Source organism: Mustelus asterias, chromosome 30 (assembly GCF_964213995.1).
Source record: "Mustelus asterias chromosome 30, sMusAst1.hap1.1, whole genome shotgun sequence".
Taxonomy (NCBI): Eukaryota; Metazoa; Chordata; class Chondrichthyes; order Carcharhiniformes; family Triakidae; genus Mustelus; species Mustelus asterias.
The window spans coordinates 4,251,939-4,268,151 of record NC_135830.1 but is presented as its reverse complement, the minus strand read 5'-3'; the positions used below and the strand labels follow the sequence as shown (position 1 = coordinate 4,268,151).

Genomic DNA, 16,213 nt, shown 5'->3' with positions numbered 1-16,213 from the left:
AGAATTCTTTTCTCTCAGAGGTTCGTGAGTTACTGGAACTCTCTTCCTCAAAAGACATTGGAAGCAGAGTGTTTGAATACTTAGAAGGCAGAGCTCGATACATTTTTTATTAACAAGGGGTGAAAGGTTAACAGCGTAAGTGGGAATGCCGAGTTGAGTTTACAATCAGATCAACCATAATCTTACTGAATGTCAGATGTGCAAGTTAGGTGGATGGGCCATGCCAAACTGTCCCTTAGTGTCAGGGGGACTAGCTTGGGTAAATGCATGGGGTAATGGGGATAGGGCCTGGGTGGGATTGTGATCGGTGCAGACTCGATGGGTCAAATGGCGTCCTTCTGCACTGTCAAATTCTATGATTCTATGACAGAGCAGGTTCAAGTGTCTGATATTTGCTCCTAATTTATATCTTTGTATGTATCGAACACAGAACAGGTAATGAGTCTCTGACTAACACACTCATCACTGGAACAAAATTTCAAAAGACATTCCAATTCCTTCAGAGTGATCACAATCATCATCATCTTCAGAGTGATCACCATCATCATCTTCAGAGTGATCATCGTCATCAACTTCAGAGTGATCACCGTCATCATCTTCAGAGTGATCACCGTCATCATCTTCAGAGTGATCACCGTCATCAACTTCAGAGTGATCATCGTCATCATCTTCAGAGTGATCATCATCATCATCTTCAGAGTGATCATCGTCATCATCTTCAGAGTGATCATCATCATCATCTTCAGATTGATCACAATCATCAGCTTCAGAGTGATCACCGTCATCATCTTCAGAGTGATCACAATCATCATCATCTTCAGAGTGATCATCATCATCTTCAGAGTGATCATCATCATCTTCAGAGTGATCACCGTCATCATCTTCAGAGTGATCACCGTCATCATCTTCAGAGTGATCACCATAATCAACTTCAGAGTGATCACCATCATCATCTTCAGAGTGATCACCGTCATCATCTTCAGAGTGATCACCGTCATCATCTTCAGAGTGATCACTGTCATCATCTTCAGAGTGATCACCGTCATCATCTTCAGAGTGATCACCGTCATCATCTTCAGAGTGATCATCGTCATCAACTTCAGAGTGATCACCGTCATCAACTTCAGAGTGATCATCGTCATCATCTTCAGAGGGATCATCGTCATCATCTTCAGAGTGATCATCATCATCATCTTCAGAGTGATCATCGTCATCATCTTCAGAGTGATCATCATCATCATCTTCAGAGTGATCATCGTCATCATCTTCAGAGTGATCATCGTCATCAACTTCAGAGTGATCACCGTCATCAACTTCAGAGTGATCATCGTCATCATCTTCAGAGTGATCATCATCATCATCTTCAGAGTGATCATCGTCATCATCTTCAGAGTGATCATCGTCATCATCTTCAGAGTGATCATCGTCATCATCTTCAGAGTGATCATCATCATCATCTTCAGAGTGATCATCATCATCATCTTCAGAGTGATCATCATCATCATCTTCAGAGTGATCACTGTCATCATCTTCAGAGTGATCATCATCATCAACTTCAGAGTGATCATCATCTTCATCTTCAGAGTGATCACCGTCATCAGAAGAGTAGAGAGGGAACATTTCTCTCAGCTTTGCCAGAAGAAAAGCCATATAATGAAGTAATGGTTAAAAAAATAAGTGAAGAGTGATAAAGGGCCTGTCGGAAAGGGAACTAGAGAATTGAATAGAAGTTTCCAAGAAGTCTGGAGTTAACAGAATTGAGGAACCCGGAAACCAAAACAGATTACTGTTCCATAAAGACACAGAGGGGAGTTGAAAAGGATCTTGAGAAGCCAGAAATGTATCTGCAGTAGCATCATAGAATCCCTACAGGAGGCCATTCAGCCCATCAAGTCCGCACCAACACTCTGACAAAGTATCTTACCCAGGTCTTATCCCCCGGCCTATCCCCTGAAAACCACACATTTACTATGACTAATCCATCTAACCTGCACACCTTTGGACACTAAGGGGTAATTTAGCATGGCCAACCTACCTAACCTGCACATCTTTGGACTGTGGGAGGAAACCTGAGCACCGGAGGAAATCCACGGAGACACAGGAAGAACGTACAAACTCCACACAGTCACCCAAGGCCGGAATTGATTCCGGGTCCCTGGCACTATGAGGCAGCAGTGCTAACCACTGTGTCACCGTACCACCCTTTCATTAGTAGTGCTAATGTTTGTGAGAAATTACTATACTTTGTGAGACATTATTTGAAATAACTGTGAAAATTTGGGGCTGGACCTCAGAGTTTGTGTAAAAGCCTTTAAGACAAAGGAAACCTGAAGGGAGAGATGTAAAACCTGGAAATGAAACATTGATTGAAGCAGATGAGGGAAGACATTATTTAAAAGAAGATTTGAAAGTGTCTTTTCGAAAGCAGAATTTGAAATCATTTATTTGGAAGCCGGAGTTCAGTGAGACAAGGTGGCTCACGGTATAAGAACCGCCTGGGAAGGATTTTGAGGAGAAATCCACAGTAATTCATGGGTTCAGAGCGGAGTGTATCTAACCACAGCCAGCCTGTGTGATGAAAGAGTCTGTATGTTACTGAGACCATAGCCTAAGATACACTTTGTGACCACTGTTAGCCTTAAAATCTGTGTATACTTACGAAGATAAGCAGGGAGTAAATAATGTAAATAATGTATCATAATCCAAATTTCATACTTAATAAATGCTTTTGTTGTTAAAACTAATTAGCGGTCCCATGATTCTGTTCCTCTATGTTTTCTAAGAAAAAGTTAAAGTTACAGTCTTTTGAGCCAGGATTCCATTCTAGGATCTTCCTGTCCAGTTATAACATCAAAGAGGATCATGACACACAAAGGAAAATAATTTGTGAAGTGAACCTGAGGAGTGTGCAATGGGCAACAGGTAGGTTAAGTGAGGCAAGCAAACAAAAAGGCCAATGGAGTATTGAGATGTGAAGGGGTTAACATCCCATGAATTTGCTGTGATCTTGGCCATTTGAAAAACTTAACTACATTTTGTTGTTGTTCACAATTTGTTCAAAATCAGCAGATATTCCCTATTCTGAATTGCTCCTGCCCTTGTAGATAAACTCCTGCTCGAATAGACCAGTCGAGGCTGGACTCTGCTAATGTGTCCTTGTTTCTGGGAGATAACTTGCGCTTTATGTGGTGTAGCGTTTCAAGATATATAGGAAACGTTTGTTATCTCACACTGGAACAATGGTGGACGTGTAGTTTCTATGGCAACCGGGGGGACGGGGGGGAGGGGGGTTCGACATATTTATGTTTTTTCTCAAATTGTCTTTGTATTTTGCTGTGGCTAAACACGTGATTTGGGTGAAGCAACAGTGTGTACGTGTCTAATTGCTGTAAGAATAGTATAAAGGGAGGAACCTTCCCCCATGTTGCAGTAGTATCGCTTGGCTACACTCAGAACACTGTGCTGAGTTAGAAAAGCGATTCTCCAAAAAGCTTGCACTTGCTTAAAAATAAAGGACTAGGTTTTCTTATAAAGATCAGTGTTTTGCTCTTGCATCAAGTACGTAAGGGTTTCTGAAAACGAACCATAACAATTGACACTGCGACAGCAGGGTTCCAAGATATATAGCTGTCCTTCGAAGCGGACTGAATAAGTGATCATCTGGGTGTCGGTTATGTGAGACGAACGGGCCCACAAGGTAAAATTAAAACCTTGGTTTCTCTCACTGAACCTGTTACTCAGTCGACCCCTCATTCCCCGAGGCTCTGTGTTGACGGAACTCTGAGACGACTTACGTCCTTGAACACTGACTGGTCTAAGATTCGGGTCGGGAATTGAGGAGACGCCCGATAAAGGTAAGGGGTTGGAAGCCGGGTGGTATAGAGGCCCCCTGTTTGAGGGTTAGGTAAGCCGAGTGGTATAGAGGCCCCCGGTTTGAGGGTTAGGTAAGCCGAGTGGTATAGAAGCCCCCAGTTTGAGGGTTAGGTAAGCCGGGTGGTATAGAGGCCCCCGGTTTGAGGGTTAGGTAAGCCGAGTGGTATAGAGGCCCCCGGTTTGAGGGTTAGGTAAGCCGGGTGGTATAGAAGCCCCCAGTTTGAGGGTTAGGGAAGCCGGGTGGTATAGAGGCCCCCAGTTTGAGGGTTAGGGAAGCCGGGTGGTACAGAGGCCCCCGGTTTGAGGGTTAGGGAAGCCGGGTGGTATAGAAGCCCCCAGTTTGAGGGTTAGGGAAGCCGGGTGGTACAGAGGCCCCCGGTTTGAGGGTTAGGGAAGCCGGGTGGTACAGAGGCCCCCGGTTTGAGGGTTAGGTGTTAAAGGTGGATGTTCGCAGGAGCCCACTGTGGAAAGTGGATGTTCGGGGATCGCGACCCCAGGAGCCCACTGAGGAAAATTCGGCCGAGGGTTAGGTGTTAAAAGTAAAGGGTGGGAATTAGGTGAAGTTGGAGACGTGACTGCTTGTGCCGATTGAAGGGAGGTGCCTGTCTCAAACATGCAGCCTTGGACCCAAGGTCAGGACACTGTTTTGGGCGTAGAGGCAACAAGGCACTGCAGATCGTGAAGCACAAGTGGTCAAAATCTCTTAACAATGGGTCAAACTTTGGATAAGTCAGGGGATGGGACCCCTTCATATAAAATGTGTCGTGAAAACCCGAAAGACGAGGAGCTACTCAGAAGCTTGTCAGGGTGTTTAAACAAAAAAAACTGGGAAATGAAAATTGGCCACTAGGGGGAACTTGGGATGCAGATCAATGTATTAAAACACAAGAGGCTATTGGAGAGCCGATGAATTAACCGAGAAATCAAAGTTGGCCAGCTGAGGAGGGGGGGAGGGAGGGGGAGAGGGCGGGGGAGAGGGAGGGGGAGAGGGAGGGGGAGGGGGAGAGGGAGGGGGAGGGGGAGGGAGGGGGAGGGAGGGGGAGGGAGGGGGAGGGAGGGAGGGGGAGGGAGGGGGAGGGAGGGGGTGGGGGAGGGAGGGGGAGGGGGAGGGAGGGGGAGGGGGAGGGAGGGGGAGGGGGAGGGGGAGGGAGGGGGAGGGGGAGGGGGAGGGAGGGGGAGGGGGAGGGAGGGGGAGGGGGAGGGAGGGGGAGGGGGAGGGAGGGGGAGGGAGGGGGGAGGGGGAGGGGGGGAGGGGGGAGGGGGAGGGGGGAGGGGGGAGGGGGAGGGGGGGAGGGGGGGAGGGGGGAGAGGGGGAGGGGGAGAGGGGGAGGGGGAGGGAGGGGGAGAGGGGGAGGGGGGGGAGGGGGAGAGGGGGAGGAGGGGGAGGGGGGGAGGGGGAGGGGGGGAGGGGGGGAGGGGGAGGGGAGGAGGGGGAGGGGGAGACGGGGGGAGGGGGGGGGAGGGGGACGGGGGGAGGGGGGAGGGGGAGGGGGGGAGGGGGGGAGGGGGGGAGGGGGGGAGAGGGGGGGGAGGGGGAGGAGGGGGAGGGGGGGAGGGGGAGGAGGGGGAGGGGGGGAGGGGGAGGGGGGGAGGGGGAGGGGGGGATAATACACGTAGGGGAGGGATCAGTGAATGTGATAATGAGGGAAACTCTAAAACTTGGGAAATGTTGAAGTGGGAATGTGAGAAGTATGAGAGACAAAACTGAGAAAAAGGATTAGAACGGCCAGCCGAACAAAGGAAAGATAAAAAACCGGAGGTACCTCCTGACATATCTGGCATGCCAATGTTGTTCCAAAATACCGATACTGACGAACAACAGTAGGAGGAGGATTGGAGAAGGTAACCTAGCGCTCTGACCGCTCCCCAAATCCAACCCCAACCAAACAGTTAAAAAATACTTGCATTTGCGCAGCACTTGATGACATTGCTACAGAAATATTTCAGGGTGCTCCAGGTACAATGAATTACTTTCACATGGAGGGACTGCAAACAAATCCCTATTTTGGCCTCATTGTGCTACAAATATTTTCCCAAAAATTTTAACCAGGAGTCACAGTATAACAGAATAAATACTGGTGAGGTGCTCATAAAGTTAATGAATGCAGTGGTTGTGATTTTTGAATTTCTAGACTTAAGTGGCTCATTAAACAATTTATATTTGTAACACTGTGGTGAACCATCGTTGGTTCCCACCAGGTAGTACTGAGCCAGGGTCTGGCCAGTACTATGAGTCTGTATATATGTTGCTGTTGGGGTTAGGGTTGGGTTGTTCTACATGTTGCTGTTGGGGTTAGGGTTGGGCTGTTCTACCTGTATTATAGTTATTATGGTACATCCCAGTCGGGCTCCGCCTCCTGGGAGAGGTATAAAGGTCACTGCTCTGTCTGGGACCCCTCAGTCTGGGGTCGTGTATTATATATGGTAGCTCTATTGTACTAGTCAATAAAAGCCTTTATTTCCTCGAGCATCTCATGCCTCGTGAGTTATATCGCGCGTCAATTTTATTGACTACTAATTGAACACTCGTCGTTGAAAAAAAAAACGATACAGAGAGCATGGAGCAAATGTTAAAACCCGAACGTCTTACGCTGGACCCACGTGCGGCGGGCGCCTCCAACACCTTCGACCACTGGTTGAAATGTTTTCAGGACTACCTCGAAGCCTCCGCAGCGGTCACCACAGACGATGACAGACTCCGGGTCCTCCACGCGAGGGTAAGCGATGCTGTATATTTAGCGATCCGTGCGGCCACCGACTACAAAGGGGCCCTCGAGCTTCTTAAGAAGCGCTACATTAAACCGCCAAACGAGATGCATGCTCGATATCTCTTAGCCACTCGACGACGGCAGCCCGGCAAAACGACGGAACAGTATGCGTACGAGCTCCTACAGCTAGCCAGGGGCTGTAACTGCAAAGCAGTGTCGGCAGACCAGAACATGAACGACCTCGCTCGAGATGCGTTTGTGGCAGGAATCGGATCGTCTTATATCCGACTTCGACTGTTGGAGCAAGGTAATCTCGACCTCACTAAGTCTATAGAGCTAGCGGATATGCTAGAAACGGCCTCCAAAAGCCTAGCGATGTATCCCGAAGACCACGTGGAGACAGCGTGGCAGGAGCAGTCACAGATCCCACTTCGTTCAGCGGGTCCGAAAAGCTGCGTGATGGCATGCCCACCCTCGGGCCTGACGACGGCAGCAGCTCCAGGCGGCCCGCGGTGTTACTTCTGTGGGGAGTGAAGCACACTCGGCAGCGATGACCCGCTAAAGCGGTGTTGTGCTCCGCCTGCGGCAAGAAGGGGCATTATTCGAAGGTATGTCGATCCAAACTTACTTCCAGGAACAGCAGTGCGGCCTGCGACTCCCCGGAGCCGGGTTCCTCGTCGTCGGCATCGTCAAGGGTTTCTTCCACGTGCGAGGCCAGGACGTCGCCATTCCACCAGGGGTTGCTGATTTCGGCGCCATCGCCCACGTGCGACCTATGGGAGCAGCCATTTTGGTCGGCACCGACCACGAATGACCAACAGGGGTCGTCATCATCCACGAACCAACGGTGGCGTCGATCATCCTGGACCAGGCAAAGCCTCACAGACTCGACAAGTCCATGATGGACATACAGGTAAACAAACGCATGATTTATTGTCTGTTTGACAGCGGGAGCACGGAGAGCTTTATTCACCCAGATGCCGTGAAGCGGTGTGGCCTCCAGATCAAACCTGTCAAGCAGACAATTTCGATGGCATCAAGGTCCCGGTCTGTCACCATGCTAGGGAGTTGCGTGGTAAATCTAACGGTGCAGAGCACGGTTTACGAGAGCTTCAAGCTCCTGGTGTTATCGCACCTTTGTGCGCCAATACTCCTCAGACTAAATTTCATGGTCCACTTGAAGAGTGTAACCCTACAGTACGGTGGGCCACTCCCTCCGCTTTCAGTGGGAGAACAGCAGCCTCCAAATTGCCCAACGCGCTCCACCTGTAGCCTCTCGACGCTTAAGATTACCAAACCCTCCCTATTCCAGAATCTTGTGCCAGGCTGCAAGCCCATCACGACTAAGAGCAGGCGTTACAGTGCTGAGGATCGGATCTTCATTCGATCTGAGGTTCAGCGGCTCCTCAAGGAAGGGATCATACAATCTAGCGCTAGTCCTTGGAGAGCGCAGGTCGTGGTGGTCAAGAGTGGGAACAAACCCCGGATGGTCATTGACTATAGTCAGACCATTAATAGATACACGCAGCTGGATGCGTATCCCCTCCCGCGCATTTCTGACATGGTCAACCAGATTGCGCAGTACCGGGTGTTCTCCACCATAGACCTCAAGTCTGCCTACCACCAGCTCCCCATTCACCCAGAGGACCGACAATACATGGCTTTTGAGGCGGATGGTCGCTTGTACCATTTTCTAAGGGTTCCTTTTGGGGTCACCAATGGGGTCTCGGTCTTCCAGCGTGCTATGGACCGAATGGTGGACCATAGCGGGCTGCGGGCTGCCTTCCCGTGCCTGGATGGCATCACCATCTGCGGCCATGACCAGCAGGACCACGATACCAATCTTCTTGGATTCCTGCGCACTGCATCTCGCCTGAGTCTGACCTACAACAGGGAGAAGTGTGTATTTCGCACGCGCCGCCTGGCTATCCTCGGATACGTGGTGGAAAACGGGGTCCTTGGCCCTGATCCAGACCGTGTGCGTCCCCCCCTCGTACTTCCCCTGCCCACTAGCGCAAAAGCACTGAGAAGATGCTTAGGCTTCTTCTCTTGCCACGCGCAGTGGGTTCCCAAACGGGGCCCGTCCGCTCATCAAGTCTACCTCTTTTCCCCTAGCACCAGAGGCTCGTTTGGCCTTTGAAAAACTAAAAGCCGACATCACGAATGCCACGATGCACGCTATCGATGAGTCCATCCCCTTCCAGGTGGAGAGCGATGCATCTGATTTCGCGCTGGCCGCCACACTTAACCAGGCGAGCAGGCCCGTCGCCTTTTTCTCTCGCAGCCTCCAAGGCCCCGAAATTCGACATTCAGCGGTGGAAAAGGAGGCCCAGGCCATTGTGGAGGCCGTCCGGCATTGGCGCCATTACTTGGCGGGAAAACGGTTCACCCTGATCACGGACCAGCGGTCCGTGGCGTTCATGTTCAATAACACGTTACGGGGCAAGATCAAGAACGATAAGATCTTGAGGTGGAGAATCGAACTCTCCACCTATAATTACGACATCGTGTATCGTCCAGGGAAACTCAACGAGCCCTCGGATGCCCTGTCGCATGGAACATGCGCTAGTATGCAGGAGGACCGTTTGCAGGCTCTCCACAATGACCTCTGCCATCCAGGGGTCACTCGGCTCTACCACTTCGTAAAAGCCTGGAATCTACCCTACTCGGTGGAGGATGTCAGGTCCATAACTAGAAGCTGCCGGGTATGCGCGGAATGCAAACTGCACTTTTACCAACCTGACAGGGCACAACCCGTTAAGGCCACTCGTCCCTTCGAAAGACTGAGTGTGGACTTTAAGGGCCCCCTTCCCTCGACAGATCGGAATGTGTACTTCCTCAATATCATTGATGAGTACTCACGATTCCCTTTTGTCATTCCCTGTTCTGATACAACCGCTGCCACGGTTATCAAGGCATTTCGTGATCTTTTCACCCTGTTCGGGTACCCCTGCTACATCCACAGCGATAGGGGCTCGTTGTTCATGAGCGATGACTTGAGGCAATACCTGCTCTCATACGGGATTGCCTCGAGCAGAACCACGAGCTACAACCCTAGGGGTAACGGACAGGTGGAACGTGAGAATGCTACAGTCTGGAAGGCTGTCTTACTGGCGTTGAAGTCAAAAAGCCTTCCAGTCTCCCGTTGGCAAGAGGTGCTCCCTGATGTGCTCCACTCCATTCGCTCCCTCCTGTGTACGGCAACCAATGCTACTCCCCACGAGAGGCTGTTTTCATTCCCTCGGAAGTCTTCCTCTGGGACCTCATTACTGTCTTGGTTGACGTACTCAGGACCTGTCCTCCTGCGGCGACATGTTAGGGCCCGCAAGTCCGACCCGTTGGTCGAACAGGTCCATCTCCTCCACGCCAACCCTCAGTATGCCTATGTGGCATACCCTGACGGGTGAGAGGACACGGTCTCGATTCGAGACCTGGCACCAGCAGGGGGCTTGGAAACCCCTGTCGCTCCCATACCTCCTGTTAGAGACCCCCCAACTATTGTTTCCCCTCCTGACACGGCGCGGGCAGCATCGGGACCTTCACTTAACCCTCTTACTCCCGTGTACAGCTTGCCTGAGTCCAGGAGATGGTCGCCACTTCAAGGCGTGTCCGAGCTCAGTGGATTGTCACCACCTCGGGGTCTACCGGCCCGTGAGACATTGGAGGAGCCGTTGGACACCGCCTTGGGGAGAACGCCACCGCGAGTGCCTACTCCGGTGTCATCGCCGGTGTTGAGGAGGTCACAACGACGGTGCGGTTCCCCTGACCATCTGAACTTATAGACCGATGACCAATTGTTCTGTGTTTTTTTTGTACCCCACCGGCCTTTGTCTTCAAAGGAGGGGTGAATGTGGTGAACCATCATTGGTTCCCACCAGGTAGTACTGAGCCAGGGTCTGGCCAGTACTATGAGTCTGTATATATGTTGCTGTTGGGGTTAGGGTTGGGTTGTTCTACATGTTGCTGTTGGGGTTAGGGTTGGGCTGTTCTACCTGTATTATAGTTATTATGGTACATCCCAGTCGGGCTCCGCCTCCTGGGAGAGGTATAAAGGTCACTGCTCTGTCTGGGACCCCTCAGTCTGGGATCGTGTATTATATATGGTAGCTCTATTGTAGTAGTTAATAAAAGCCTTTATTTCCTCGAGGATCTCTAGCCTCGTGAGTTATATCACGCGTCAAACACCAAAATATTTTCACTCAGAAAAACTGAAGGCAGCTCAGCCTTTTCAGTGTTGGTTGCAAAAGAAAGATGTGCAACTGTAGGAAAGAGTTAAAAAATGTAAGTACAAGTTAAAAAACAGCTGCTTCAGCATGTATTCCCAGCGCACCTACACCAAATTTAAGACATTTCAGTGGCAGATTAAGTACCCATTATGCATTTTTTGAGTCAGAAACTTTCATTTACACCTTGGATGTGTGAAAAATCAGTAAGGTTTTTATGCAAAATGGGAGCCAACTTTACCAGATGAGGGTATTGAAAATAATGTGTAGGGGGAAGATAGCAACACAATTACCAACACAAGCTTATAAAACTGGAGTTAACTGGAACTTACACAATGTAACCAGTATATTGAGGCTCAAGTCTTCTAGCCCTTTTTAGATCAATTTGAAAGATGCCAATTGAAGTTTGCTCTGTAAATGGCCCATTGTGTACAGAAGTCATTTACATTCAGCTAATATAATTAGAGAATGTCTCATTGGCTCAATAATTTCCAGCATAATTTTCAACATTGGTCAGTTTTTTCTACTGAGAGGTTAGCAATTAAGTTTGCTGAAACATTTGGAGATGAGTTCAGACAATTTGTATTAAATTGGCAGAAAGCGGTTTTGTGTAAATGTTCCTGAATCCACAATGGTCAACTTACTGTTGAGAGATACATGAATAGAAAGTGCACAGTGGAAGGCGACATTGTGCAAAAATACTCCAAGTCCTTCTCAGCCCTCGTACTGTTGTTGGTATCGTAAATTAAGCTCTCGCAGTTCCCGCTCTCGGACTCTCCATGTTGAGGGAACAGATGCACCTTTCTTATAGACTCGGGCTTGTCCCACCTTGGTAATTCAGCACTTTTCAAAGTCAGGAAACACTCCTTTCATCCTTTTATGTACAATTAATTGCGTGATGTTAAATTTGTGGCAGTGGTATTTCCCCCTTCCGATTCCAATAATAAAGTTACATCAGGGAGAGAGGGACAGGATCCTTTTAAAACCCAGAGGGGAAACCAGAAAAAACCCCTTTCACTATCTTGAGATTAAAGTGACACAATGCCACCATCTGCTGGCGGCTCACGGCTACTGCAGGCGCTGCTTTTTGTGAACCTCAGACAAAGAACAAAGAACAATACAGCACAGGAACAGGCCCTTCGGCCCTCCAAGCCCGTGCCGCTCCCTGGTTCCAAACTAGACCATTCTTTTGTATCCCTCCATTCCCACTCCGTTCATGTGGCTATCTAGATAAGTCTTAAACGTTCCCAGTGTGTCCGCCTCCACCACCTTGTCCGGCAGCGCATTCCAGGCCCCCACCACCCTCTGTGTAAAATACGTCCTTCTGATATCCGTATTAAACCTCCCCCCCCCTCACCTTGAACCTATGACCCCTCGTGAACGTCACCACTGACCTGGGAAAAAGCTTCCCACCGTTCACCCTATCTATGCCTTTCATAATTTTATACTCCTCTATTAGGTCACCCCTCATCCTCCGTCTTTCCAGTGAGAACAACCCCAGTTTACCCAATCTCTCCTCATAACTAAGACCCTCCATACCAGGCAACATCCTGGTAAACCTCCTCTGTACTCTCTCCAAGGCCTCCACGTCCTTCTGGTAGTGTGGCGACCAGAACTGGACGCAGTATTCCAAATGCGGCCGAACCAACGTTCTATACATCTGCAACATCAGACCCCAACTTTTATACTCTATGCCCCGTCCTATAAAGGCAAGCATGCCATATGCCTTATTCACTACCTTCTCCACCTGTGACGTCACCTTCAAGGATCTTGCACACCCAGGTCCCTCTGCGTATCTACACCCTTTATGGTTCTGCCATTTATCGTATAGCTCCCCCCAACGTTAGTTGTACCAAAATGCATCACTTCGCATTTATCTGGATTGAACTCCATCTGCCATTTCTTTGCCCAAATTTCCAGCCTATCTATATCCTTCTGTAGCCTCTGACAATGTTCCTCACTATCTGCAAGTCCAGCCATTTTTGTGTCATAAGAACAAGAAGAACAAAGAACAATACAGCACAGGAACAGGCCCTTCGGCCCTCCAAGCCCGCGCCGCACCCCGGTCCAGGATTGAATCCTGAATCCAGGATCCCCGCCCAATTTTACAGCCTATCTACATCCTAATATCCTATCCACCGAGCTGTCCCTCACAGCTACGATGCTTTGTTCATCACAACCTATTAACTCACCCCCACCCCCCCATTCCAGACCATGTGATCTCCAGGGAGAGGCGAAAACCCAGAGTGAAAACCCCAGGGCCAATATGGGGAAAAGAAAATCTGGGAAATTCCTCTCCGACCCCCTGAGGCGATCGAAACGAGTCCAGGAGATCACACTGGCCCTGATCAGAAAATGCTTCCCAACCCTATTCATTTCCACTTCTGCTTTACGAACACCATCTGAATTCCCTGCCCCCGAGACAGGTTCCCAACTATCCGCAGTCTCGCTCTGTACTGGCACCAGCAAGATGATCATAGAATGAAGCCTTGAAACGAGAAACAAAGAACAATTAGCCCGCGCCGCTCCCTGGTCCAAACTAGACCACTCTTTTGTATCCCTCCATTCCCACTCCGTTCATATAGCTGTCTAGATAAGTCTTAAACGTTCCCAGTGTGTCCGCCTCCACCACCTTGCCCGGCAACACATTCCAGGCCCCCATGACCCTCTGTGTAAAATATGTCCTTCTGATATCTGTGTTAAACCTCCCCCCCTTCACCTTGAACCTATGACCCCTCGTGAACGTCACCACCGACCCGGGGAAAAGCTTCCCACCGTTCACCCTATCTATGCCTTTCATAATTTTATACACCTCTATTAAGTCTCCCCTCATCCTCCGTCTTTCCAAGGAGAACAACCCCAGTTTCCCCAATCTCTCCTCATAACCAAGCCCCTCCATACCAGGCAACATCCTGGTAAACCTCCTCTGTACTCTCTCCAAAGCCTCCACGTCCTTCTGGTAGTGTGGCGACCAGAACTGGATGCAGTATTCCAAATGCGGCCGAACCAACGTTCTATACATCTGCAACATCAGACCCCAACTTTTATACTCTATGCCCCGTTCTATAAAGGCAAGCATGCCATATGCCTTCTTCACCACCTTCTCCACCTGTGACGTCACCTTCAAAGATCTGTGGACTTGCACACCCAGGTCCCTCTGCGTCTCTACACCCTTTATGGTTCTTCCATTTATCGTATAGCTCCTCCCTACATTTTTTTTTGTCATCCGCAAACTTACTGATCAACCCAGTTACACCTTCTTCCAGATCATTTATATAAATCACAAACAGCAGAGGTCCCAATACAGAGCCCTGCGGAACACCACTAGTCACAGGCATCCAGCTGGAAAAAGACCCTTCCTCTACCACCCTGTTTTCTGTGACCAAGCCAGTTCTCCACCCATCTAGCCACCTCCCCCATTATCCCTTTGAGATCCAACCTTTTGCACCAACCTACCATGAGGGATTTTGTCAAACACTTTACTAAAGTCCATATAGACCACATCCACGGCCCTTCCCTTGCCAACTATTCTAGTCACTTCTTCAAAAAACTCCACCAGGTTAGTGAGGCATGACCTCCCTCTCACAAAACCATGCTGACTATCGTTAATGAGTTTATTCCTTTCTAAATGCGCATACATCCTATCTCTAAGAATCCTCTCCAACAACTTCCCGACCATGGACGTCAAGCTCACTGGCCTATAATTTCCCGGGTTATCCTTCCTACCCTTCTTAAATAACAGGACCACATTAGCTATCCTTCAATCCTCTGGGACCTCACCTGTGTCCAGTGACGAGACAAAGATTTGCGTCAGAGGCCCAGCGATTTCATCTCTCATCTCCCTGAGCAGCCTGGGATAGATTCCATCAGGCCCTGGGGATTTGTCAGTCTTTATATTCCCTAAAAAACCTAACACTTCCTCCCTTGTAATGGAGATTTTCTCTAACGGGTCAACAATCCCCTCCAAGACACTCCCAGTCAACACATCCCTCTCCTTTGTGAATAACGACGCAAAGTATTCATTTAGGATCTCCCCTACTTCTTTGGGCTCTCAGCATAATTCCCCACTTTTGTCCCTGAGAGGTCTGATTTTTTCCCTGACAACCCTTTTGTTCCTAATGTATGAATAAAATGCCTTGGGATTCTCCTTAATCCTGTCTGCCAAGGACATTTCATGACCCCTTTTTGCCCTTCTAATTCCTCATTTGAGTTCTTTCCTACTTTCTTTGTATTCCTCCAGAGCTCCCTCCGTTTTTAGCTGCCTGGACCTAACGTACGCCTCTCTTTTCTTTTTGACCAATCCCTCAATTTGCCTGGTTATCCACAGTTCTCGAATCCTACCCTTCCTATCCTTTTTTACAAGCACATGCCTGTCCTGCAGCCCTAACAACTGTAAAAGACTCCCAAATGCCAGATGTGGATTTACCCTCAAACAGTCTCCCAATCAACAGCTGCCAATTTCTGCCTAATCCCACTAAAGTTAGCCTTCCCCCAATCCAACACCTTACCCTTGGGACACCACTCATCCTTTTCCATCACTATCCTAAACCTAACAGAATTGTGGTCACTATTTGCCACATGTTCCCCTACCGAAACTTTGAAGACTTGACCGGGCTCATTCCCCAGTACCAGGTCCAGTATAGCCCCTTCTCCAGTCGGGCTATCTACATATTGTTCCAAAGAACCTTCCTGTACGCATTTTACAAATGCCTCCCCATTCAGAGTCCCAGCCCTACGCGATTTCCAGTCTATACCAGGGAAATTGAAGTCTCCCACTACAACAACCCTATTTTTCCTGCACCTATCCATTATCTCCTGACATATCCGTTCTTCCACCTCCCTTGGGCTTTTGGGGGGCCTGTAGTAAACCCCCAACATAGTGACTGCACTCTTCCTGTTTCTAAGCTCCACCCACAGTGACTCGTTACACGACCCCTCTGAATTGTCCTCCCTCTGCACCGCTGTAATATGCTCTCTAACTAATACTGCTACTCCCCCACCTCTTTTGGACCCTCCTCTGTCTCGCCTAAAACATTTACCCCGGAATATTCAGACAAGTTCAGTAACTCCATGCCTGCATCTGGGAACCGGTTACTGCAGTGTGAGTATTGAACAATATTAACAGGGATTAAATTTATCCTAAAAGGAACTGATGTTTTCGGGAATAAATTAATAATCTGCCAATCAGGATAAATAATAAAATTACCTATTTAAAAAGGTTAGCTCTCTCACTGTGACATGATCATAGAAATCATAGAAACCCTACAGTGCAGAAGGAGGCCATTCGGCCCATCGAGTCTGCACCGACCACAATCCCACCCAGGCCCTACCCCCACATATTTTACCCACTAATCCCTCTAACCTACGCATCCCAGGACTCTAAGGGGCAATTTTTTTAACCTGGCCAAT

General features: G+C 49.2%; 2 protein-coding genes across 2 annotated transcripts in view; one reads left to right on the top strand and one right to left on the bottom strand.

The window, feature by feature from the left end:
• LOC144480702 (uncharacterized) overlaps positions 1 to 16,213 on the top strand; it is a 130,067-nt gene that overhangs the window by 58,087 nt on the left and 55,767 nt on the right. The gene's annotated exons all lie outside the window — the stretch shown is intronic.
• The window catches only part of LOC144480655 (uncharacterized), a 30,493-nt gene continuing 14,742 nt past the window's right edge, over positions 463 to 16,213 (bottom strand). The window contains exons 2-3 of the mRNA XM_078200252.1: positions 1,113 to 1,629; positions 463 to 740 (exon numbers count right to left, since the gene is read on the bottom strand). Of these exons, the coding sequence (XP_078056378.1) occupies positions 463 to 740; positions 1,113 to 1,629 (795 nt within the window). The remainder of the gene's footprint in view (positions 741 to 1,112; positions 1,630 to 16,213) is intronic.